We start from the raw sequence: 27,449 nt of genomic DNA, 5'->3' as shown, positions 1-27,449 counted from the left end.
ACTTTTTTTAAAACCAGCTAGTCTCTAACTGTGTTTGGTGCTGAGCAGGTAAAGTACAGTGGGCCATGAGACCAACAATAAGCTTAAAGAGGCTAAAGGCTACCAAAGGGTTGCAGAGAGATTGTGGATCATTTGCTGTTGAGGTTTAGAAACTTTCGAACTCTGAGAGTTTCAAAACCATTTTAAACATTGAAAAATCTGTAGTCTTTTTCAAGCTAACAGTAATGTCTTGTTAGGACGACTGACAATAGTTATATCTATCTGTAAATGTTGTGGTTGTCTGCTAGAAGCTATCATAAATGTAACACATTTTGCAATGCATTTAGTTGTTCCCTACAATATGTTTTAAACCGGATGAAGGATCTTAGTCATTGGATGTCTGGATCTTAAGTTCTCAGAGAAACAAGCTGAGCAAACATTAGTGTCAACTCAGCTCTCAGACCCCTGGGACGTTCTTTCCTGCAGAGGAGAGCTGGGGAAACACTGATTTTTGACATGAAACTGCTTTAACTCAACATGTTTACCGGGTGTAAATCACAGGCAGGAATAAAACCTTCTGAACACCGAAGGCAATATTTGTAAGAAAATAAACCCACACTACTTCACAATACCGCAAACACTTTTGTTAATGTTTTGATTGAGAGACCCCAAGTGGGCAGAACATGTGAGATCGTGCCTATAAAGTTCAGTTTAAGGCAATCCTTACATTGACAGATACCAACACAAATAATAATTTACAACTGGATTCCACAGTATGTAAATTGCAACCCAGTCTCACGGCATTTCGTGTTCACCAACACGATTTTTAATCTATTGATTCGTGTTCACCAACACGATTTGCCCCTTTTTTTCGTGTTGCACAGCACGATTTTAAAAGCAATGTATTTCTACTGCCTGCAGCACGTCTTTTTCTCCGGTCGGGTCGAGGAGACCGGAAGCTGTGTGGTTCATAAAAACATGTTCTTACTCAATATCAAGCCACAGTTATTGCTTTTATTTGAAATCGTATAATTTCGGACTTTTGTTGCCGTCTGTGAGGAAAATAAATGGGGCTCAGAGCCTCAGAATACGGAAATCTGTATTTTTAAATATTTTTTTCCTTCTAATTCGATATTCTTTTCAAAATAACACACTGTTATTTACTCACCAATAACACACAATTATCCTTGCTTTTATTTATTGGTTTAATTCCATAATCTTGGGCTTTTTTGGCGTCCGTCAGGAACTGAATTTCAAAATAAAAATAACCGGAAACAGACGTAGGCCTCTAGGAGTTTAGGATGGCCGAAGACACTACACTACCCATAATCCCCAGCTATCGTTTAGGACTACAGTCCCCGTAAGGTTACGCAAGAGCGTCAAACAGCTGTGTGAAATCGGAACGAAACCACGCCAGACTATCCAAAACTGGAATCGAAACGCCCCCCCCAGAACTACACATGCTGGCTATTGTGTTTCGCAAAATGTTCTATGGGACGTCTCTACTGAACGTTTTCGTTTTTCCCACAATTAGAAGTTGCCAGTATTAAACACATTGGTGTTATCAAATGTAAAACATATAATTAATAAATGGGTGAAAATCGCTTGTGTCCATAATGCGCAGCATTAATACCCAAATGACAGCTCATTGTTACTTTGTAATTCGACTCACTACAATTCAGAGGTTACCTGGTATTTTACTCCACTGCATTTATTTGAGTTACTTTGCAGATTCTGATTAATTATGTGAAATATAAACAACCCTTAAATCAGACTTTAGTTACACCTGAGTAAAATTCAGGTAAGGTGATTGTCAAGTGCCAACAATCAGGAGAGATATTTGATAGTTGGTGCTTGAGAAGACTAAACATGTATCTGCAATTGACATGAATGGAAATGAGTAATAAAGTATATTCATTACTCGTTATTCTCTACTAATAGTTAATTAAAGACTGTATATTATGGCTATTTTGCACATCCCTTTCAAGATTTTCAAAGGTGTATTGACATATCATATACACAACTACGGTGTAGTTATGCAATGAATGAAACACTTGGGTCACAGGTTCCTCAACAGTGCATTACAAGACATCTATCAATATGTGTGTACCTCCACCATTAAACTGTCATATTCTGCACATTTCTTATTCTATCTACATACATAAGAGTATAATTCATATGTATAATATCAGTTAAAATAAGTGCTTCAACATAGTTAACATTGCAGGAAAGCAATATATTAGACGTTAAGTACTTTGTCAGGCTTAATATTTATCTGTAGATAGATACCCCCAAAGTTTTTTCTTATTTAAAAGAAGACCTTAATCTGTTATTTAATGTTTAAATAAAGGTTAATTCGTTTTTCTGTTTTGCACCTCCTCCTATTAATATCTTTGTACATTCTGCACTAAACTGTTTTATTGTAGAGATCACTTATAGTATCTTCTTGATTTTTTATATTCTATATTTATACTTTCCCCCTATGAAAGTATGTACTCTTAATATTTTTTTAATCAAATAAAACACAATAATTCAATAACGTGCTTTAACCACTAGGCGGTGCACACAAGGTACACACAGCCATAATAACTTTGTATTATTAGTGTAGGACACTTTTGTTTTCGTACAACATCTGAAGATGTGTAGTTTTATTCATGCTTTCACATAATTTTACAGCATATTGCTATACTATTTCAGACTCAGTATTTACATTCTTACATTCAAAGAAAATCAGTAATATTTTTAAAAACTACAGTCCTTTTATATCAGCTGTGCACCGTTATGGTGTAAATATAACCTATCTACGAATTAGATCAAATGTAAAAGTCAGCCGAATTAGTGTTGATACTGCAAGGAGACGTATTGTGTGAAGAGAAATTGAAGATGTTGTTTAATTGTTGAATATATTTATGATCCACGTCAAGTATTCAGTTTCGGCGGCATTTTGCCATTGCCGTTATGTGATGACTTTCAAAGAGAAAAGCAAGAACACTCGGAATAAAGTATTATTTTATTCTTTTAAAATGTTTTCCGGATTTCATATCATATAAACACCAAATCCCAGCATGCATTGCGGCTAAAACATCCAATAAACGAGCTTAAAACCATAGCTGAGGATCTTGGGTAATCGCTCGAAATGCCTACGTCTGTTTCCGGTTATTTTTATTTTGAAATTCAGTTCCTGACGGACACCAAAAAAGCCAGAGATTATGGAATTAAACCAATAAATATAAGCAAGGATAATTGTGTGTTATTGGTGAGTAAATAACAGTGTGTTATTTTGAAAAGAATAACAAATTAGAAGGAAAAAAAGATTTAAAAAATACAGATTTCAGTATCCTGAGGCTCTGAGCCCCATTTATTTTCCTCACAGACGGCAACAAAAGTCCGAAATTATACGATTTCAAATAAAAGCAATAACTGTGGCTTGATATTGAGTAAGAACATGTTTTTATGAACCACACAGCTTCCGGTCTTCCTCGACCCGACCGGAGAAAAAGACGTGCTGCAGGCAGTAGAAATACATTGCTTTTAAAATCGTGCTGTGCAACACGAAAAAAAGGGGCAAATCGTGTTGGTGAACACGAATCAATAGATTAAAAATCGTGTTGGTGAACACGAAATGCCGTGAGACTGGGTTGGTAAATTGTCTATTTTATATACTAATTATGGTCAGTTCGTGGTTTGATCTAGCCCTACATTTAGTGGCATTTATCTGACTTTAGAAAAAACGCTCAATATGAGGTACCATTAGAAACCCAGTTGTTAACAGAACAAGTTACCGCTCCATGACAAATCTAAGTAAAAGTGTGCGTAATTAAAAATATATACATACAGTTAGTTTGTCCACAACCTAAAAATCACATATGCAAAGTAGCTGTTAGAAGCTTAAGTGCAGATCTCTTATATTTTTACAACACTGATACAATAATCAAACATCATCAAAATGATGATGATGTTACATAAAAAATTCCTGTTGAAGCCAATGGAAATGTACAAGCTGACGTCGGTGTGTGAGCAAGTACTGTACATGCATGACTGTGTGTGTGTACCTTCTTGTGAGTGCATGTGTGTGTTTGTGCAGACCATCAGGCTAATCTGTGGTTTGTTTAGCCAGAGCTGAGGCAATGTTGGGGATGTAGCGGAGGGGCTGTTTGAAGAGCAGGGTCTTCACTCCTGCCGCCTAAACAGCAAGCTTTAATTTAAGGCTCCATCCAGTTGCATTTCATGACAAATAAACAGACCCCTTAGCAGCTGGGGTTTTTGTGCCTGGGAGCGCGCTGCAGAGTGCTATTTCTTTGCTCGATTGGCAATGCTCAGCAGGGCGGATTGTCTTTTGGACATTTAGCATCTTTACACAACTGCAGAAATAGCAGCCAGTTAAAAACTCTTATTTCTCCCTGTTGGCTGCTTCCAGAGTGGATATTGTAGAAGGGCAATTAAAGTAGATTAAAACCAACCACTTGACATGATAAATGTGGGTAGAATGGATTACAATTACTGTAGCAGCATGCAAATAATCACTTTCCCCCTTCCATTTTTCTTTGCTGTGTCCTTATCATGGATCCAGCTATTGAATTAACCCCAAGGAAACAAGTCGTAATTCTTTTCAGCATTATTGTAACAATATCAAAAATCACATTACTACACTGTATGGAAAATAATACCAAAAAACAAAACAAATAAGCTGTTATCTTATCTGATTTACGTGGACAAACAACAGCCTGTGACATAGTACAATACCAAAAACATACTTATTTTGAGCTCATTTTAGGCCCTTTGAGTAATCTCCGGGGCTGACTGGCAGCTGTCCACGGTCCTAGCTAGAATACTGCATTCCAGCTAGGACCGTGGACAGCTGCCAGTCAGCCCCGGAGCTTACTCAAAGGGCCTAAAATGAGCAGAGTGTACGTCTCTGGGGTCAGAAGTGCTCGGGGACCGTGGGATGATGGGTGTTTTGGATCAAGAGAAGGGGGCACGGGGGTCATGAGGGCTTTCTGGCTCTGTGAGGTGACAAGGGGGTGAAGTCCCGCTGTGACCGCTTGTTGTTCCCACTGTACAGAGATGAGATGGAGGCATTGGTGTGGGCCAGCGGGTGAGGCCGAGCCCTCCGAGGATAAAGTGGGCCCCCCCTGAGCAGCAAGACATCCCGCACTGCTCCCCGGAAAGGCTTACTGACGAAGCAGTAGAGGAAGAAGTTGACAGCTGTGTTGAGCATGGCCAGCATGTTGGACAGGTCGTAGGCCAGGTGGACGCGCCAGTCTCGGTGAACTGAGGACACGTACAGATGGTAGATGACCACTACTGTCCTGGGGGCCCACAGCACAGAGAACACAGATGTGATGGCCAGCAGCATGGCAGTAGTTTTTCCAAGTAGCCGCGGAGACGCAATCTTTGACCCGCCCTCCTCCTGGCATGGCTGCTGCCTTTGCCTCACCCTCAATTTGTGGATTATCAAAGAGTTCAGCAACAAGAAGATGCTGCAGGGCAGGAAGTAGATTATAGTTACATGCGTCCATATGAGGACGGTGTCCAGGGCTGTGGGGGGGTTGCTATTCCTCCACATGTCCGACCACCAGAAAAAGGGCACACCCGATACGAGGGATAACCCGAGGACCACCCCAATGATCTTCCTGGCCCGGGCCGGGTAGCTGATCTGGCGGTGGAGGAGGGGGTGGCACAGCGCCACATACCGGTCCACGGTGAGGGGCACGGTGGACCAGATGGAGGCGTGGTTTGCAGCAAACTCTGCAGCGCTGACGGAGTGCAGCAGAAGTATGGGGACGTCTCGGTGAAAAACTGCCGTCTCAAGCAGGAAGCCCACAAAGATGATGAAGAGTTGGGAGAGAATGTCTGAAGCAGTCACGGCCAAAAGGTAGTAGTACAGAGCTTTCTTAGTGCGGGATGCTAGCCTGGATAAAGCCACGGCTGTGAGGATGTTGACTGAAAAAAACAGAGACATAATGGAAAAGTTGTAGAAAATTAGTTGTATCTTAAGATCTTAAATATATGGCTCATATTTATATTTTCAACTCCTGGAAACGTATTTAATGTAGCCAAGGTTAGCTGTGTGGCTAGCTAAAGCTGTAGTTTGGCTTGTTTTTAGCTTTGTTTGGAAGTTAATGAAATTTCACAAAACAGGAAACACTAATAAATGTAGCCTAGATTAGCTGTGGCTAAGAGCATGTTAGCTTAAAGAGCCTGTGACTGATTGATTGATTGAAAAGTTTATTAACAGCTTGTATATTGGGTACAGTACAGTACAGCTCAAAACATACAATTGTTAAGGGGATGCAGACCAGAGAAAGACTTTCGTCTTGTTTACATCAGGGTCCCCCATTTCCAATCCATCATATCATTTAAGACATATTTGACATACAGATGGCTTATTTACAATTTACATACAGGTGGTTTTTTACATACAGATTGCTTGTTTACAATTTTCATTTTAGATTTCGTTCTAATACATCCTAACCGGACATTTAAGACATACCAAGTCTACAGATATACAGTTAGTAACAGAGTCTAAAATGCGAGTATATACATAGATGGGGGGGGGGAAGCTGTCCATTGAACGACAGGTTGAGATTTGTACCATTACCGGGGCCAGTTTTGCAATGCTCTCCCCCGAAGGTGCTCTTTAAGAGAGGTTTTGAAGGTAAGTATAGTTTTACTTTCCTTTACAGTTGTGGGAAGAGCGTTCCACCTTGATGTGGCATAATTGCGAAACGTGTATTCCCCCTTTTTTGTGCCAAATCTGGGTTTCACATGATTTGTGGAGCTCCCTCTGGTGTTATTATGATCATGGTATTCCTTGACCTTTGGGAAGAATTTTGACATGTACATGGGTACCATAGAGGTGTAGTGGATCTTGTAGACTAGGCCCATTGCAAGTAGCTGTACTCTGTCGTCTACTCTAAGCCATCCTAGGTTGTCAAAGTGGGCAGAGGTGAGGTGGGTTCTAGATGAAAGGTCAAGCAGTAGTCTGACCAGTTTATTTTGCGATGTTTGAAGTTTTATTTTTAGCGCCTTGGAGGTGCTATGGTACCATGACGTGCAAGCATAGTCATAGTACCCTTGAATGAGTGCTCCTGCCAGAGTTTTCAGGGTGTTTTTGTTTACCAGAGAGGAGATCCGGTATAGGAATCTAGTTCTTTGATTGACTTTTTTTATTACATTGGATGCCATTTTGTCACAGGAGAGGTTTGCCTCAAGAATAGATCCTAGGTATGTAATTTCCTTCTTACTTGTGACAATAATGTCGCCCACTGCAACTGAGAAGTCGTCGGATTTGCTGAGATTATGTTTCGAACCGAAGAGAATGGACTCTGTTTTACCCAGGTGTAATGATAATTTATTATCGGCGAGCCAGGTGCAGATTCTGCCGAGCTCGGAGCTGAGGGTTTTTTCAACCTGCAACCTGTTCCTGTCAGAGACCAGCAGGGCTGAGTCGTCCGCGAACAGGAACAAGTTGCAGTCACATGCTGATGACATGTCATTTACATAAATTAGGAACAGTAACGGACCTAATATGCTTCCTTGTGGAACACCACAGCTCACTGGGAGGGGGGGGGGACAGAGTACCGTTTACCTCCACCATCTGTTCTCTGCCCTCCAGGTAGGATTGCATCCAGCTCACCGATAGTTTATCAAAACCAATTGCTTTTAGCTTGTCAATCAGAATGGGGTGATTGACAGTGTCGAAAGCCTTTTGTAGGTCCAGCATCACCATGCCGCAGTACTTGCCCTCGTCCACCTCTTGTTTGATGTGGTCGCTCAAATAAAGAAGGCATGTGTCAGTGGAGTGGGATGTTCTAAAGCCAGATTGAAATTCATAGATTAGTTTCTTTTCCGCGAGGTACTTTTCGACCTGTTCATATACTATTTTTTCCATGACTTTCGGGATGGAGGTAAGTATAGAAACAGGGCGGTAGTTGCCTGGGTCCAATTTGCTGCCCTTTTTGTGCAGGGGGGTTACTCTTGCAATTTTGAAGTCTTTGGGTACTTTTCCCTGTTTTATGGAGAGGTTAATTATGTGAGCTATGACTGGTGAGATGGCGGTTGCTGTGTCTCTGAGGAATTTGGAGGGGATATTGTCGTGACCAGTGGCCTTGTTAGGTTGGAGGGCGCTCAGTTTAATGAGTACCTCTGCTGTGGTTACCCTTGCTAGACTGAAATCATCTTTGCGTACCCCTAGGTTTTTGTAGTAGGTCATGATGTGATCGACTCCAAAAAGCCCTGAGTGGGAGGGTAATTTATTTACAAGAGTTGTGGCTATGTTTGTGAAAAAAATGTTCAAGTACTTGGCCACATCCAGTTTGTCTGTGATGAGCCTGTTATCTGTCTTTATGTTTAAGTTAGAAAATCTCGTTTTGAGTTTTTTACTGCAGCCAAGCTGGTTATTGAGTAATTTCCAAAGTTCACGGGGTTTATTTTTGTTTTCCTCAGTTTTGACATTGATGAAATTCTTTTTGGCAGTTTTGATCATGGAGCTTACGTCATTTCTTAGTCTGTTTCTTTCAATTTTGAGTTTTGAGTTCAGTCACGTGGGCCTGGAGTTCACTGCTCGTGCTTTTGGAAAGCATTGACTGACTTTTATGAAACTCAGAGCATTTTTTGTCTCTGGTTTTCATGGCGGTCAGTATGCCGGAGTGCATCCACGGCTCAGCGCGATTTTTTACAGCGATTTGACAGCCTCCCAACAACTGTTGTGCAATGAAATATTGGGCTACTAGTCATCTTGAACCGTCAGTTTAAAAAAGAAGGTGCAATACCGTTCCGATAAATATCAATAATTTCGAACATCGCGGGGAAATTCCATCGACTCATTTTGAAGTTTTGGGGAAAGCCGGAAGTGACGTCAATGCGGGAACGCTTCACTGTGCGGAGAGAGAGCCAAACACGGACAAAGTGTGTTGTCATGTGTAGAAATTGTGAATTACTGAGTTTAGGCACGTTAATAACGTTTTAATGAAGTTGACTACAGTATATTCATATTTTTCAGTGCTTTCATGTCAATTCGGCGAACATAAACATAAATGATCGTGGTGAAGATGATTAAATTAGGATTAAAATCGGAGCTGCTGAATTCCCTCCCGTCAGATGTGATATAAAAACAAATCGATTATTTTTGTAGTTGTAAACTCAAGTGGATGAAACTACATTTATTAGTGCTTTCATGTCAATTCGGCGAACATATGATAGATTAAATGATCGTGAGGATGATGATTTAAAAATCGTTTGTTTGAGCCGGTCTGCATTTCCTGATGAGAAAACAAACCGATGCTTTTTGTAGTTGTAGTACACCAACATGGATTAAACGTGTGTTTTTTTTTACCACAATGTTGGGGAAATTAATGGATAAAATGCATGGATTATTATTATTATTCCCACTCCGATCGGGACACTAGGTCCACCGTTTCCCCGCAGCGAGGCTCCCCCCGTTGACAGTTTACGTGGGCTGGGTGCAGTGGCGGACTGCCCATCGGGACGAATCCCGATGGGCCGGTACCGAAGTGGGCCGGTCGGATAAGTCACTAGCACATCCCCCACTCCCCCCGTTGACAATTTACTAGCGGTACCGTCCCGAAGTGGGCCGGTCGAGAGTCCCGGGATGATTTTTAGTCCCATTCCACCACTGGCTACATGACCGTATGATCGCCCATATTGACGCACCTAATTCCTAAACTTCTAACAGATACAACATAAAGCGATCCTTCAGCCTCATATGAGCTCTCAGACACGTTCAAAATTAAACTGTCATCGCTGTCTGAGCTTGCTGCTGTGTGCGCCATCGTGCGTTTACATGCAGATGCTGGGATCCTGAACGGTGCAGCTGGAGCGCTGTGCCCGCAATGACGTCACACATAATTTGGCGGGACTTGAAGAATCCCCGAGAAGATCCAGAAAATGGTCAACATTGAAGGGCAGATTAATGGTTATCAAAGTACAAATATCCAAAATCAGTTCAGTAACGGTTTTCAAGGGGACAATATTTACTCAAATTGATGGGTTTGGATGATGGAGGAAACTCGTGTCACAGGCTCTTTAAAGATGTGATAACTGCAGTTTGGCTTGTTTAGCTCTGTTTAGAAGTTTTTGCAAATTTCACGACTTCTTTCACAAAAATTATATATCTATATAACTCAATTTCTTTCATGGTGCAAAACATATGAAATTATTAATTTTAATGGTGCATTTGTAGGGAAAACATGCATTCATAGCAGTACTGTTGCCACACAGTATCTTTTTTACACAGCATCTGCAATCTGTTTTTCAAATCTTGTCAGCGGGATATTTTCTGTAAAATCACCCGTCTTTTAAGACCCCTTCCGGCATACAGCTGTTGACTCTTGCCCTTTGGCCTTTCTATTTATTTTCCTTTGGGAACAATTAAGTGACACATCCAAATGCTCTAGTGACACGTCGGCTTGTTTTGATAACCACTTGGTCTAAATCTCTGCTGGATCAATACCAAATCACCACCATCGACTTGTGCATGAAGCACAGTAATGAGAAAAATGCCGAGGTGAACGCTGTCCATCAATGTGACATTTATTTCCACTTAAATCAGGTGATACATTTTGAAACAGATACATTCCAAGGACACTTGGCCGGAGCGACGGACGAATGGATAAATACTCATAGACTCAAACACACTGATTGCGAGATGATTTGATTGTTGTAACCTGTGAAAAGAGCCATTCATGCTTGGTCATGTGCCACAACAGTGTGACTGGTCCATTAGAGCTCTGTAATGTACCTCTAACTCACTTGTGTATTGATTTATTCTGTCCTCTGCAGTTCCCACTGTTATAAATAGATATCAATGCAGCAATTTGTACTGTGATGGTGATTCAGTGCAAATGCAACATTAACAATCGTGTCGTACATCAATTAATATTCTGACTCAAATGTACATTTACCTAAATGACAAATAAGATATTTGACGTAAAAGACATGTTTTCTGGTAGGAGATATAGCTGGAGTTCATGGACTAATATTAAAGCAGTGGTAGCAGACGTCCTTGCCTTTGAAGACTCAAAACCATGGCGTATTAAACCCCAAGGTATAAGAAAAAATGAATTTTCTTTAACGGTCACCTATGATGCAAAATCCACTTTGTCATGTCTTTTATACAGAAATATGTGTCCCCTGTGTAAAGAGATTCTGAAAGTTTCAGGACCAAATATTTGTTCTCTTTTTGTCCTGATCTGTTTATATCAAAAACTGTGTGTTGGGTTGTGTAATTTTAGCCAATAACCAACCAAGGTAACACCCGCCCACCTTATCACCTGAATTTCCTCCTTTTTTAACCAATTATCTCGCAGAAGGGCGAGGGAAGTGGCACCTTATTTTCATCTAAAGTAACAGACACAGAATCAGCCCTTTTGAAACAGGGCTGAAACAGAGGGGATTATGGGATGCTGCAATTCATGATCTGTTTGGTATTTGGAACCAAACACTTCAGAGACATGTTTTGTCTATATCTGAGACGTATAATATATTGATGAAAAACAGTATAATGGGGGACCTTTAATTTGGGTGAACAAACAATGCAAACATTTCTCACTATAAGACATACCTGGCACTCCCACACAAAGCAGGATACTGTAGTAGATGACAGGGATGAAGCCCAGGACACATTTGGACTTCTGCAGCTCCTCAGGTTTCAGGCCCAGCTCCTGTTGGCTGGACGCTGTCACATTGGGCCAGTCGATCATGACCTTGGTGCTTCCCCTGGGAAATAAGACAGACAGAGACTCAGAGTTAGTGTTTTCATTAGGAAAGCAGGACTGGCTGTTTGTTGATAAAAAAAAATAAAAAAAAAGTTTTTTAAAAAAAAGGAAAGCAGGACACAAGGGAAAGCTGACGAATAATTGTGATCTTCTGTAGTTTTCCTATTCTCAATAAATCCTATGATAACCTAAACTACCTATGAAATGTTTATAAGTTTTGTGTCACATCAACGAGACACACTGGATGACGTTGTTATATGAATACCATGAACACACACTGTTTATTATTTTTTCAATCCCATATACACCTGCTGCTTTCACCAATACTAACTAAAGCACTAATTGTGGAAAATTCCACCACTGAAAATAGTCCCCATCAAATACACTTTTTAACTGTTTTAGTAAATTACTGAGCCTTTATCAAAAGTGAAACAATAATACTGTACTGTATGTGACATTTGTGTTTTAAAAAAGTGTGCATCTGTAGTTAGCACAAATGGGTTTGTCAGAAGGAAAAGAAAGACACAATTGCTTTGTAATACTAAAATGGATTTGAATTAGGATTTGGGTAGAGCAAATACAGATTTTGAAGCTTGAAAATAGAATATTTTGAGTTCAAAGGAAATATATTTTTATTTCAAATGCTTTCATGCATTAGAAATCAAGTCTCAACAAAAGACAGAATAGGATATTTTCATCTGAAATATTTCTAATGATCTTATGATTTTCTTTAATGACTAAACGGTTCATATTTGTGTCCAAATCAGAAAAATACACAGAGCCTCTTGTTGTGCTCACTTTTTGATTTTTTCTCTAAACCCCAAATAATATGTTTTGTGTATAACATTAAGATAATTATCATTCTCATTTGAGAAGCTGCAACCAAGAAATGGTTTAACATTTGTGCTTGAGAAATTATCCAAACAATTAATTGATTATCAAAATAATTGATGATGAATTATTTGTTGAGGGATTAATTGACTTATTGTTGCAGCTCTATCTTGCAGTCCCATAAATCAAGTGAAATAAAGCAGCTAAAAACACACTAAAAAACTCTCTAAAATACACCTTGTCTTTAGATAAAGTTTATTTTACGTAAATACAATTCAATATCAATTCATCATTGACAATAGGTCAGACTTGTTTAAGAAAACTATCAATATATAGACAACCTTGTATATACTGTGTGAAATATTTAATTCAATTTAATGAATGTAGGGCCTAATCATAACAGAAGCTGGTTTTCAATCTTCATAATACTATTTACAGAAACCCAACAATATCAAGTGTCAAACCTTTGCAGATGATCACCTGCTTTTTATTTCTGCATCTTGCATTTTACTACAAGTGGTGTGATTCACGTTTGCTTTACGGAGCTGTTGCTGTTTTTCTGACACAAACTGTGGAAAACAAAAAGTAGGTACATTTGGACTCAGTCAATTAAACTGCAGGTGCACAACAGCAGATGGGCTGACAGTGACATTATCGTCCCGTCTCCCTGTCTAACCTTTTCACCCACTAGCCATCCATCCTGTTTTTCTCTGTCTGTCTCTCCTCTGCCTACTCTCCTAATTTACTTCACTCATCCATGAAGCTGTATTTGGACTGTGTTATCTCTTAAGCTTTCACTGGCAAACCATTTGTGGATGCTTAACCAACGTCAACATCATCGTGGAGCCATGAAACACCCAATAGGTGAAGCTGACCTCATTATGTGAGCGGGGCAATCACTACTTCTAACAGTTGGTCATATTTAATCACCCTGATAGTAAAGGCTATTTGTGCAAAATCCCTGCATGTGATTATATGACCTGAGCATTTTACGACTTTTAGCTGGAATGTGATCATAAAATTGAAAACATATCCTAGTGTTTGGCTGATTTCATTTCACAATAAAATAGCAGGAAGTCATGTAGTGAAAGCAATCAGTTCAACAGAAATGGCAAAATTAAGTAGCCTATGCTGTTTTGTTGAAATGAAAAAGGTCTGTGTAATCCAAACTATCGCAGGATTCTTTTGTTTTAAAGTATACTCAGGCCATTAGTTAGCGAACAGCCACCTGAAAATGGTTAATGATATATATTTGTGAATGATGGGGAAGTGAGATCAGGAAGAATGATGCATTGTTGTCTTCACATGTTAGAGTTGGCCTACAGGAGTGGGAGATTTGTCACAATCACATCTCATCTAACAACTGATAAATCTGGCTCCTTGATTGACGTCACCAGACAAAGGCACATGAAGGTCTTAGCTGTTCTATCTGAAATGTGTGAAATTCAGTCTTGTTTGTTCCAAATGTTTTAAATAATGCTAATGTTAACCATGGAATTGAATTGTTTTATCTGATATGCGTGTTATTGTATAACCATGTGTAAAAAAACTGGATAAAAATGGGAATGTCATGGAAATTATTTGACTGGATGTTTCACTTTAGACATATGTCATGGAATTGCAGGTGTACAAAAATCTATATTTCTAAGCAATTTAGGAACGAAAAGGTCAGTTTGACAGATCATTCTTAACCTCTTTTTTTAATTTTTTAACCCCAGTCACAGTTATCTACATTAAAAGTCAGAGTGTTTCCTTCAGCACAAAGTATTACAATAAGTCCATCAAAAGTACACTTCTTCAGAATTTGCAAAAAGATGTAAGCCTAGATCTGTTTCCAAATTGTTATTATTGTGCTTTTTGCTGCCTTGTTTACCTGTAAGACGTTCTCCTATTTCACTCTTGGTTACGTAACAACATCACATGTGCTGAGATACGATATCCTATTCAGTATTAATAGGAGTATTATTCCCATAGGAGGTTTAGAGCAGACATACAGTAGGCCTACATACAATGTTTGACCTTAGAGACGTACTTATGTGGCAGCTTGAAAAAAGTAGTAAAACTAGTGAAAGTAGTCTTGGTCAGTGGTTTAAAGTGTCAGAAAAGAGTAAAAGAAAATAATTCCATTTCCTAAAGCCACAGTAAAATTTTCCTTTTTTATGTTCTAGCATGTTAGCATTATTAGCTGCTAAATCGCTACTGCATGGAGTAAATAAGCAGTTGTGTAAGGATTAAATAGGAAATAATTCTAAAAGTCTGAATAAACTAAAATGACCTTCTAACACAAATGCTGCTTAGATTTACTTTAAAAAAATGGGGGAAATGGCTAGCAGACCAGAAAGGGAGTATAGCGCTGGCTCTTTCAGAAACAGGACATGCTTCTTCACAGGCCTCATCTCTGGACCAGGGGTAAGAAAGATGATCATTATAAATGAGAAGGTTGTGAAGTTGCCAGCAAAAACACAGCAGAAGGGAGCACTAATTACACTGAACAATCAATATTCCTGCAGCCACTTCTATAATACCGGCAGAGATCCTCCTTAATCCTGAAAGTGCAAATGAAATCTTGAAGCTGGGAGAGTTATCTGTCTCCTCTATTTACTCTTCATCACACTTTAGTCTCGGGGAAGTTTCCTGCGTCTAATCGCCATTTTCAGTCCCCTGGGTGCTACAGATTTTAAGTGGGAAAGGAGCATTAGAGGTGTTTAATTAAGTCCACTAAAGTCTTCTTTCTCAAGGGAAGTTAGGGGTAATGGCATGGCAATCGTATCGTACTGCTCCAGTCTAGTGTCAACAGGCGGAATCCTCTGGAGACTCCCTCCTAAAAGAACATACAATCTAAAAACGAATTCAAGCGACCTTTCACCTCCACTTAATTAAATGCATGGTTGCAAGATAAAAATGCGAGTTAATTGATTTAGATAAACATTTTAAGTTGAAAACATTAATTTATAAATTGTGTTGACGTAATAATGTTGGTAATTACATCAACTTAATATTGTGTGTAATTTGAACTCTGATTTCTGCGTTAATTGACTTAAAAACAAAATTCAAGTTGTAGTAAGTAATGCAATTGGCTTGATAACTTCATTGTTCTACACCTTGAGTTAAGGATTTCAAGTCCACTCCCACTTAACATGCCTGGACAAGTTCCTACAGTTAAGACACATAGAAATATACAAAGGACATTTTAAGGTGAGTGTCATCTCTTGTCATTCAAATGCAGTAGATAGCCTTGTTGTTGCACTGTATAGGCAAATTGCTGTTTGACCAAAATTAGCAGCCTTTGAACTGTGATTAGTTCTGTGAGAGGATACAAAGTAGAGGCTACTGTGAGAGTACAAATACTTTGGTTACTATTGTGATATCGCTTTTTATTCAAAATGAATCTCGGTGAAGCAGATCAAGGATGCTTCTTGAGGTAGGATCGTTATTTAGAGTTGTCATTGAAATGCAAGTTGTTGGCAGTCACGCATTCAGAATATATTCATTTAGGTCATTTATCTTTTTTCCTTTTTCAATAATAGCACAATACAATTGAAGTACGCAGAGAACTATAGCCATCCGCTGCCTTGTCGTGTACCTTGGAGAAAAGGAAGAGGACCTTTTCAAGGAGTTTAGCGACGTAATTAAAAATCTTGAAATAAAATAAAATCCATGGGCCAAGTGTAAAAACACAGGACAAAAGCACTGCTCTCTGTCAGCTACATTTTGAAGCATATTGCACTTTTGGCCACACCCCAATCAATAATATCTTAGCAACGTTCAGCATGGATAGGTGTTGGCAGCAATGGCATGGGAAAAGGATTGTGTAACATTTGAAAAGTGGCTTCTGCTCTTCTGCTCCAGTTCACATATTGTATGGAACCTGCTAATCAGATGAGAAGGTACACTAAAGCTTGCACGGTTGTGATTGACAAAATCTGTCCACATGCATTTAAACACTAGGCAAAGTACTCAAAACCACCTCTGTGTGTCTTCAGGACCACATTGCCATGACGACACACACATGCAGACTCAATAGATGAAAACAATACCAGCGTTGCTTTAGCAGATGGTATTAATGGCTCTGAATTCGCTAAGAGTGACAGTTTAAAAAGTATGCAGTTACCTAATTCATTATCTCTGATGCGCTAACCTATTATTTAATGTGCTTCAAAAGGACATGAATATCGCCTTCATCAGTGACCGGTCCACCCCAGGATCTGACCATACGATGGCAACCATCGTGGTCGAGGGAAACAAATGAATGAGCAAGCATTCTGCGTTAAATGTATTCATACTGTTTGAAATAATGACTGTCGGCAGTGTAAACATCTTTGTTACATCTTTTGTGAAATGGATGTGTGTGATCTGCAGACTGGTGGCCATTGAGAGTTTGTTTCTGTAGTTTTACAAAGACTTTACAGATGTTACACATTTGGCACTGGTTTTAAATATGCAACGGCCTCTAACTTCGATGTGATGGCAGCATGTATTTGCTGTGTCCCCATGTCCCATGGTAATATGGCTAATGTGTTTATTTATTATTTGTGGGGAAATTTAAATTTGTGTTATTTATCTTTTTTTTCAAGATTGAAATGAAGCTCAGTGCAAGTTCTTTCAGGAAGACTGGGTGTATATACATTCACTCCGCAGCTGCATATAATCAGCTCATCACAGGCGTTCTCTTTAACCTATTACATTTCACCTCATTCTCCAGCAGCCAATCAACGAGCTGCAGCCAAACTATAAAATGGTTCTCCTCTCTCCGGCAGTCAGCTGTGATTTCAGGTGTTCATGCACCTTATCATATGGCATGTGTGAATAAATGTTCAAACTAAATGAATTCTCTCCTCATTGAAACATCATGTGTTGAAATAAACAACTGCAGTTCAAAATAAAAGTGAATTGCCTAATATTCTTGTTGTGAAATCAATTAATTTCTTTCTTTAAAGGCAAAAACATGAAAAAGCTAAGAAAAAAAACTATTGAATACAATATATTTGGAGCAACTTAATTTATAAATGGTTGTCAACTTAAAATTCCTTTTAAATTATACGGTAAAACTAATTGGAACAACTTAATTTTTGGAGTAATCAACTTAAAAACGTGTATCCCGAATGAGGGTAATTAAGTACATACAACTTAAAATTCCTTTTAAATCATGTGGTAAAACTAGACGGAACAACTTAATCTTTTGAGTAATCAACTTAAAAACTTGTGTTTATGCTACCAATTATTAAGTAAGTGGTAATTAAAAACACCTCTGATTGTAGAGGAAAAGCCTTCTCCCCTAACTCAAATAACTTTGTTGCTTTAAGACAATTTCATTAGAAGTTGTCTTAACTCAATAAACATCGATGCAAACTGTTGCGTTGATTTTCTTTGTTGAGCCAAGGCATTTGTTTTTAGAGTGTACAGTAAGTCAACTCTATAAGGATAGTTTGGATTTTTTTTAAATTGGGTTGTAAGAGGAAATTATCCATATTCAGTTTATTACCAAGAGTACTTGCAGAATACAGGAGTTGCTGTTCTACTGTTGACTAGACTGTTTGCAGTTTTTATGTGTTATGCGTGACTTTGGTAATCCTGCACTAACCACATTTGAACAAAAACATACACCTACTTAGCGATGTAATCAACACTGATATTGATTTATTTTAGGTTGCTCACATATGTTTTTGCCACTGCCCATTTGCTCAGCAGCATTGCTTGGCTGATTGAATTTTATTATGGATTATCCCAAGGAAAACTAGCAAAATTGACAACACTTAACAAAAAATGTTCCCAATTGTTACAGTACCAAGAAAACACAACCAAGCACTAGACAACCAACATGAAAACAACTAAAAAACAATCTATACATTCCAAGAAAAATACAATTTACTCCTATAAAAAAACAAGGCAGCTAAAATAATATAAATATCATTGGACATTTTACTATAAAACTGTTACCCTGGTCCAAAAACAAACCCTAACCTAATTTCTTTAGACAATGAAAGACTAAAAACTACATAAAATACTTCTGACTAAAATGTTTACTGGAGGCAGTTAAGAAAACACACACTGGTCCTTGTCCTGGTATTGTAGTTATACTTAGGTTTTACCATTGTTATGTGAGAAGCTAAAAAGTACTGAGGAGCATAGTGATATTTTTCATATGATGCCACTTCTGTTGTTCTACTCTGAGCTGTCCTGGCAGCAATCCTACCTTCTTCAACACGTCAAAATGAGTTTGAATGGGATGCTCAAATATCAAATAATATTATTTTGCTTATCTTCAATGTGGTAACTCCTGCCTGTTTCTCCAAACTTAGGCTGTTCCAACCTCCATCTACTGTAGGCAATACACTGACAATGGATAAGTCCTCATACAAAACATGAGAACTGTCCCTTTAACCAGGACAGCTGATCCACCGCTCTGCAGATCAGAGGCCGAGGCATGTTTCTGATTAAGATTCTTCCCAGGGTTTAGACGCAGCCGGAGGCTATGGGACGGGGCTCTGCAGGGGGTTCAGTGCCCAGGAAGCTGGACTGAACTTTATCTATGCTCCACTGAGTCCTCTTAATAATTCATCAAGGGACCGTGCACCTGAAACAACAGCGCTGGGGAGATAAAGGGTGCTGCAAGCGTGGCCATACAGCAAACATATCAGTGTTTCACATGGGAACAAGGAGGGATGCATTCTTGTTGTTTACCAAGAAAGTAGAAGTTACTTTTGTTTTTATTTTGGAAGCTGCACTACAGCTTTTTGATGTATCTTAATGTAGGAACTTCAATGAATGTCTTCATCATGATGCTGTTAAAAGTTCATCCATAAGGCCAAGATCCTCGTTAGGAAGACATAATCCAGAAGTGCATTTGGCAGAAATGACATGCTAATTTGATGACAAATGTGACTTTCACTGGGTGTCATATAACAAGAAAACACTTGAGATAAATAAATGTTCTCCATATAAAAGACAGAGTTCAAGGCAATGTCCATTATTAAACAATTGGAAGTGAGTGTGTCCAGACACCCGGCTTCCCTAAATAACTTTATAACAAGACTGTACCTTGCACCATTCTTGAAGTAAATGATGTGTAACAGCGCTGATTGCACAAGAAACATAAACATGTAATCAGACATTTCTGCATAAACAGTGAATAGAAATAGTTTATTTGGCTTAGTATGGTCACTCTCACAGTCTTACCTTCACATCCAGTTCTCTCAGCAACTTTCCACCTGGTTTACAGCCCGAGCGGTCCTCTGCTCTGTCCTTCACCCCGATGCTGCTACAGACTCCCCGACATCACTGCTGGACACCCGCTGAGGAGACGTGGAGGAGGACGGAGAAGGGGAGGAGGAGGAGGAGAAGTGGAGTCCAAGCAGCTGGTTCATCACTGCAACGAGTGAGCGGAGGGAGAGGGGAGTGACACTGTGGAGAGGGCGAGGAGCGGGAGAGAGGGAGGGGCTGATCTGTGGAGGTGAGTGACTTGAGGAAGAAAATGAAAAAGAGGAGAGTACCAAGAGGAGACAGGAAATACTGATGGAAAACAATATAAAGTCAGATAAGGGTTACAAAATGTCGGGCTGTGTTCAAATACTTTTTTGGAAAATAGTCAAAATACATAAACACAAAGCTGTCAGAATGCAGATACATTTTTCCAAATTCCATACTATGTATTCACTTTAACTATAGCCTATGTAATAAGTACTAAATGTCAAATTGTAGCATTTGTATTCCACTTAGAATACAATATGTCCATGCACCTTACTGAATTGTAGTAGCTAAGAAGTATTAATATAACTTCACCCAATACACATTTTTCTTCTACTTTTTTGGTGATAGACTTACTCTTTTTATATGCGTGGGCCAAAACTCCATAGAGAGGGGAAGTCCCTCCCTTTCCGGTGGAACTCCATGGGACCTTATTTCGGAACATTATGTATTGAAGTCAATGGAGAGAGAAAACGTATCTTTCGATCCCGCTTGAATTGTGCCATGAGTTACACATATGATGTTTGTCAATTTAAAAGATAATTTTGCAAGTAAAAAAAAAATGTTTTTGTCGTAAAACTGTGAAGTAACGGGCTGTACAAGGTTTCGGTGAGTGTTAAACGAGTGTAATGTGTAACGTTAATGTCAGCTAGCTAACATTAGCTAACAAGGTACACTCCCGTGTTTTATTTTAGCAACTAGTTTTCTCGTTAAGAACTGCGTGATCGCTGTGTATGCTGTGGATAACATTGGTGTTGGCAAGGACAAGGTACATATGCGGCTTTCACACCAGCGCTTTTCCCTTTCTAGCTCCGAGCGGGAGCTTTTCTGGTTCAGCTCCGGTTTCCCTTTTCTGCTCCCGCTCTGTTCACACCGCCCAGAGCCCGACTGGTGCTGCCACTGCTGCGTCATGACGTCACCGTTTACATCGCTGATTTGCTCCCCAACGGCATTACGCCGCTCACAACAACGGGGAACTGCGTCGGGTCGATGATCGTGTTGCTTTTAATCACACGAAGCCAGATTAAATTAAATAACGACTTCTCCAACCTTATGCTTTTCTCCAGAGTGTCGTGGTTCATTGTTTATTAATGTGTTTCTGCGGCATTTACCGACCGCTGCAGTGTTGGCTGCTCTTCCACGGGAGTTTATTCTCCCGTTAGCTCACACTGCAACGGCCGCTCTAAAGTATTCACTGTCCGACTCACACAAGCAGCTGATACATATCCCCAGTTCCCCTTAAAGGAATGGTATGCTCATGACACTCATTTTTAAATAATTATCATCCGATAAAACAGACCAGTCTCTGCCGGTCTTTTTTTTTATTTTTTTAATCCGATGACATTATCAGTGATTTTAAACTGATTAATTACCGAAATAACATCAACACTGTGGGCGGCGCCATTTTACTGGACGTGACGTAAACCATGCGTTTGGTTTCGAGGACACGTTGATGTTCATGTTATTTACTGTAGTTACTCTCTTCAAATATGCCTCATTGTATCGCGAAACATTGACACAATTCTGATAGGAACAATCCACGGAATGCTCGGTTCCATCTGTTGCCAAAAGGTAAGCGTAGGAAGTACGTTCGGAGGCAGTGGCTAGCGAAATGTGGCCGGCCCGAACTGAAAGATCCACAGGCGCATGTATGCAGCGAACATTTCAAGTTTCCGGACGACTACTCTGAGAGTATGATAAAACATAACATGGGATTTATTGAACAACCATTACTTAATGGAGATGCAGTACCATCGGTCTTTCTGGTGTCATCACCGACCAGGACACCAGTTCGGCCAGTTGAGAAATCGCCCTCTGCAAGTGTGAAGCGACGGAGGACCAGAAGTAGTGCTCGGAGTAAGAATAAGGTATGTTATAGCGCATTTCCATTGCAGCGGGTAACCCCGTTTAAACGTCCTTTATCGTCCAGGCCAGGCCAGTTTTTGGTGGCCTTTCCATATAGCGTAGTACCGGCTAGTGGGTATTTTCCCCCAGTTTTTCCGGCCCCATAAAATCGTGGTTCTAGGTACACCATTAATGTACAGGTCTTCCTACTCGCCTCCCGAAATCAATTGCACGAGTAAAGGGATCGTCTCCAGCAAGATCACCGTGCTGTTCATCCTCATCGTCACTGTCCCTGGATTCCTGACGGTTCTGACTACTTGGCTCGAACCTGTATGGCTGAATTCCCCCATCCAATCTCTTCATATTGCTCAAAACTTCTTCCTCGGCTGACGAGTCCGAACTCAAATACTCCGCCATGTTTTCGTGTGTTTACAAAGTGAACGCATGGATGACGTCACGACCATCACGTGATTACTGAAAATGGCCAAAATGGCAGCGGCCTGACGGAATATACAGGTTTTGATAAAAAAGAGCTATAAAATCATTATTTACCGGGGAATATCGCTGATTTCTTCAGGGTATGGTTTAAACATAATGTTTCACTAAATACTGAAGTTTTGATTAATTATCTAATGAGTGGAGCATTCCTGAATGTGTGTCAGTCTGAATTGACGATGTTTGGCATCACAACGTTGTTATGAAAGTTTCTCTGGTATAAAATGGGTGATGTTAGCATAGCAACCGAAGCTAAACTGACTACTTGCTATTGCTATCCTATTGTGGCATAAACCGTTTTCTACAGGCACATTTTACCGGCGTATTTTTATTATGATTCTACTTGTGATAGTCGGACACGACAACCTGTGCAGCCCATGTATTGATTCCATCCGATAGCTGCTATAATACAAAACAAAACGTCTGCCTCTCTCCACAATGATCAATAACAGTGAACGGATGGTCAAAGTAAGGTACAAATAAACAGAATCACACGAAGCCTGGTTAGTGTTGCCTGACTTTATAAAGTGTGTTTATAAGCACTATGCTTGTCGGCAAGCATGACAGTCGACCCATGTTCAGAGGAGGTGGGTTTAGTTTCCTGCACGCCTCGACGTAAGAGAGACGTAAGCGACGCCACCTCTTAGCTCCGAAGCTCTTGTTTCTAGACCGACACATTTTTGGAGCTGGAAGTGAACCGGATTCCGGAGCTAAGAGCCGGCGCCGCTGCGGTGTGAACAGGAAAAACCGGCGCTTTTCAGGCTCCAGCTCCGAGCCGGAGCTGAAAAAGCGCTGGTGTGAAAGGGGCATAAGAGGCGGCGCCGCTGCGGTGTGAACAGGAAAAACCGGCACTTTTCAGGCTCCAGCTCCGAGCCGGAGCTGAAAACGCGTTGGTGTGAAAGGGGCAACAGAGAACTACTATGCTCACTACTTGTAGCACTGCGGGATTTGAAATCAAATATGAAGTGCTTTATAAATGGAACCCATTATTATTATTATTATAGAACTAGTTGCTAAAACAAAACGCGGGAGTGTACCGTTAGCTAATGTTAGCTAGCTGACATTAATGTTGCACATTACACTCGTTTAACACTCACCGAAACATTGTACAGCCGTTCCCGCATGCTGGCTCTTACGGAACCGACTAACTCCCCTTTTGTGTAATAGCAGCTCTCAACATGCCCAGACGTGTAATGATTTTCACCTGGTTCAATACTTTTCACCTCATTCTGGTGTTGTTGACGTGTATTGTGTGTGTGTGTGTGTGTGTGTGTGTGTGTGGGGGGGGACAAGTTGATTTGTCTGCGCCATCTTGTCCCAATGGCCTTATTTTTGCGGGAGGAGCGAGGATCGATAATGGAGGAGCGATAATCGAGGAACCAGCAGACCATCCTCCGATTAAATCCTCAGACACTCGCCCCGCCCCCTTACTGTGTATCGCTCACTGATTGGACGATGCAGTGCATGCACTGATCTGATGCTTCTTGACATGAGAGCCGTTTCCCAGCGGAGTGAAGAAAATACATGAACCTCACGGGAGTCACTCCTCAGTTTATACCGTGTTTTGTTTCAATTCATGTTTCATTTAGTTACAAATATGTGATATATCTGAACAACAAAGTGGTCAAAAATCATTTTATTCATTTTTTGGAAACATTTTCATGATCACTTTTTTCGTTTTACATTTTCATTTATTGTCATTTCCATTCAGTCAGTCATTAAGTGCTATTAAAATGTTAATTTGCTACATATCCACACAAACAAACAAAGTGTGCAATCCAATGAATGTGAATCTAACTGGGTTTTGATAGATAACATATCTCTTTTTCTTCTCTCAATTATTTTATTTCTATTGTGTATATTAATCCAATATTAATCAAACTAATGTTCGTTTATACATTTTAAGAATGGCGTTTATCTTTTTTGAGAATGAGTTCTTATTTTATTTCATGTATTTGGGTCTACAACAGATGATACAAATGTTTGTGTCAGTAAATGTGTACTAACAGAGGCGGGGGGGGGGGGGGGTGTGTGGAAATAATGGGGACAGAGCTGGCTGCTGTCAGACGATCAGCTGTGCGGCGTCATCACAAACGGACGTCGCTTCACATGAGCTCCGGAGGAAAGGACGTCCTATTGCTCTTAAAACTCATTTCCCTGCTTCTCGTGGTTTCCTTGCGTCTCTCCATACTTCCCATGGTGGGAGGGACTAGTCGCAGGGAAACGACGCAAGTGAGGGACGCAAGGAATCCATTTAACCGAAGTGAGAAGGGCCCACAGTGTTGGTGGGCACTGAGGTCGGCATGAGCCTCATTAAGGTCTCAATGGGATTATATTAACACACACACACACACACACACACACACACACACACACACACACACGTGAGAACTGGGCATTACCTACATTTATCCCATTAGGATCATTAACAAAAACAGTTACCTGACCACCTTTTGTCCCCAAATCGTATGTGGGCCCCAGGATGTGACCAAAACAAACTCAGAAATACACACAAAAAGCAGGGAACTAATAATAAGGGCACCCAGCAGCAGCAGCAGCACCTTTCCAATCTGTTTTCTAAACAGTAGTTGAACATAACACAATCACAAGCAGAAGACATACTGAGATCAGTTGATCTTGTACAGGTTGCACAAGACAAATGTGTCCTAAATTTAGCTAAACCCTTCAAGAGACCACATTACATGATTTCAAATGGTTGAGATAGCCGAGTTGCAAAGCAAACAGTGCATTAAAGGAGCAGATTTGAAGAACTAATTCATCCATCTGTTGACAAACCGAACATGGGGCCAGCGTGCACTCACTGCGATCCAATTGGCTTCCTGCCCCCTGCGGCTGTATACCATTTTAAGTGTTTATTTGACATGCAGCATAAAACCTCTGACTTTACACTGCAGCAGGGGTCAGTCAGGCAAATACAAATCCTTGGTGCAACGATCATGCAAAGACATGACTCGCGATCAATCAGAGCTGTTAGACTAGAGGCGGATGACGCAGGGGGAATGAATCAGGCTGGATATGAGGGGATAAGCTTAATTGATCCTGCATCAAGAATTTGATGCCGGAGTTAATATTCATCACCATGATCAACACAAATCAAACGTCCTTTGATAGACGGAAGTCACCTTATAAACCCGAGCGTTTCACTGAGACGGTAGCTTGTACAGATAGAATACAATTTAAATAACTGCTAGCATTTAAATATAATGATTATTAATGTAGAGAAGCAAGCTTTTTTGCAGGTTAATTAAAATGTCTAAAACTCCTGGGATTTTTTCCCTGAACATTATTGCTTACACAAAATATTCTCATCTCAAAATATTCACTTGTGCAACAAACCACTGTTCCTTTTATTGCAGGTTAAGACAAAATGTTTAAATCTCCTGCGGTAGGTTGCACAAAACACATTCATTAAAAAATATTCCCTATAGTTCAGTTGTTTTTATAATATCTGCAATACTTAAATGAGCCCTATAATGCACATTTTTAGGTTTATATTAGTTTTTTTGTGCTTCTAAAGTACTGAATCTTTCTCTTACTTCCTGTGCTGCAGCACCTTTTTCACCCTCTGTCTGAAACCAGAGCCCAGTCTGCCCAACTGCTTATGCCTCGTACACACGGGGTGTTTCTCAATGTCGAGAAAGGCTGCTCCAGAGCCACTAATTCAAGTATACTACTGTACGTCATCGAGCACCGCCGAAGGACAGTTCCAATGTCCAGCATACTTGGAATTCTACCGAGCCCGGCGTACTTCGTAGCGAGAAATTTTGAGGCTGCACATGTGTAGACTCCGTGGTCTTAAAATCCCCACAATGCTTTGCGCACGGACCAATTTCCAAATCTTTGGCGGAAACTGCGCTCCATTTAAGGCGGGCCTCTCATATGACGCACACCTGCACACCTGTTAGCCTGTTCCACCATTCTTTGTTTTCCGAGGCTAGGAAGGATTCTTGCCTCGCTTCTGAAGCAAGTGACTCGGAAGACATGTGCTACCAAGCAAGCGTCCTCGACATTGAGAAACACCCATGGTTCCGTCGTGTGCTTCAACGGAGATGCTTCCCATTCACTTTGAATGGGGTGACGTCACGCTTTGCCGAACTGAATTGTGGTTCCGTTGCTTTGGAACCGTAAGTACGAGTTGTTAGAGATGTCCCATGTACAACTTGTCACATGATGTCATTATGTTACGGAAGTAGACAAAGGAGTCAAATAGAGGCGTTTCAGACAGGGGGGGGGGAGTGTGGGAGAAAAACTCCCTCTGGTGGAAACGTTGGGAATTTTGCCTATGCAAACCATTTACATCCACAAAAGCCTATATAACACACTACAGGAAAAGGAAAACCCATTTCTAGCTTTCCTTAAATATTTGTACCACTGTTTATAAAAATCTTCTTGAAAGTAGCCCAGAACTTAAATGACTATTCCTTTAACATTGACTATATTTGAGTAAATGTACTAAGTTGGATGCTGCAGCTGGAAGGAGAAAAGAGAGAGGAAAAGCTAATGGAAGATAAACTGATGCTGAGATCACCTGGACGCCTCCCAAAACCTGGGCTGTCCAAACTGTCCCTCTGTGCAGCTTTCACCCAGAGTCTCACTGGCCGTAACATGAGCAGCTCTCAGACAAACGCTGACACTTTATCTGCGCTCAGACACACTCAGCATCATTTTATGCTCTCTCTGTGGCAGCTAATCCTGCGAGAAAAAGGTTCAATATTTATTTATGATGTGTGAACTAGTTAGGGTTTTTGTTTTGGGTAAAATCTGCACGCGTGTGAAAGGGGTATTCATTAAAATCATTCATGCAAATCTATTTAATTTTTTAAAGGGTCTATTCAATTTTTTTAAGGGGCCCTATTGTGCTTTTGGGGGGTTTCACTTTCTGTATTGTGTGATAGAGGTTTTTAAGCATGTAAATGGTCTGCAAAGGCTAACGTCTCTAAGTTCCGAGAGGGAGTTTCTCTCTAAGGGACGGGACATTTTCGAAACATGCTAGCTAACCAATCAGAGCAGACTGGGCTGTGGTTTCAGACAGAGGGTGAAAAGAGGTGCTGCAGCACAGGCAGTTTGAGATTTATA

At 40.3% G+C, this 27,449-nt stretch overlaps 1 protein-coding gene across 1 annotated transcript; it reads right to left on the bottom strand.

Moving 5' to 3' along the window:
- Positions 1–4,902: 4,902 nt before the first annotated feature.
- On the bottom strand, positions 4,903–20,417 carry gpr142 (G protein-coupled receptor 142). The gene is made up of 4 exons (XM_034227448.1): positions 20,370–20,417; positions 19,725–20,057; positions 11,564–11,718; positions 4,903–5,922 (listed from the first exon to the last, which is right to left on the bottom strand). Exons 3-4 carry the CDS (start codon positions 11,700–11,702, stop codon positions 4,964–4,966), a joined length of 1,098 nt encoding a protein of 365 aa, XP_034083339.1. The 5' UTR covers positions 11,703–11,718; positions 19,725–20,057; positions 20,370–20,417; the 3' UTR covers positions 4,903–4,963.
- Between the last annotated feature and the right edge of the window lie 7,032 nt (positions 20,418–27,449).

Source organism: Gymnodraco acuticeps, unplaced genomic scaffold (assembly GCF_902827175.1).
Source record: "Gymnodraco acuticeps unplaced genomic scaffold, fGymAcu1.1, whole genome shotgun sequence".
NCBI lineage: Eukaryota > Metazoa > Chordata > Actinopteri > Perciformes > Bathydraconidae > Gymnodraco > Gymnodraco acuticeps.
The sequence above is the reverse complement of the archived record's forward strand: the minus strand, read 5'-3'. Positions and strand labels throughout refer to the sequence as shown.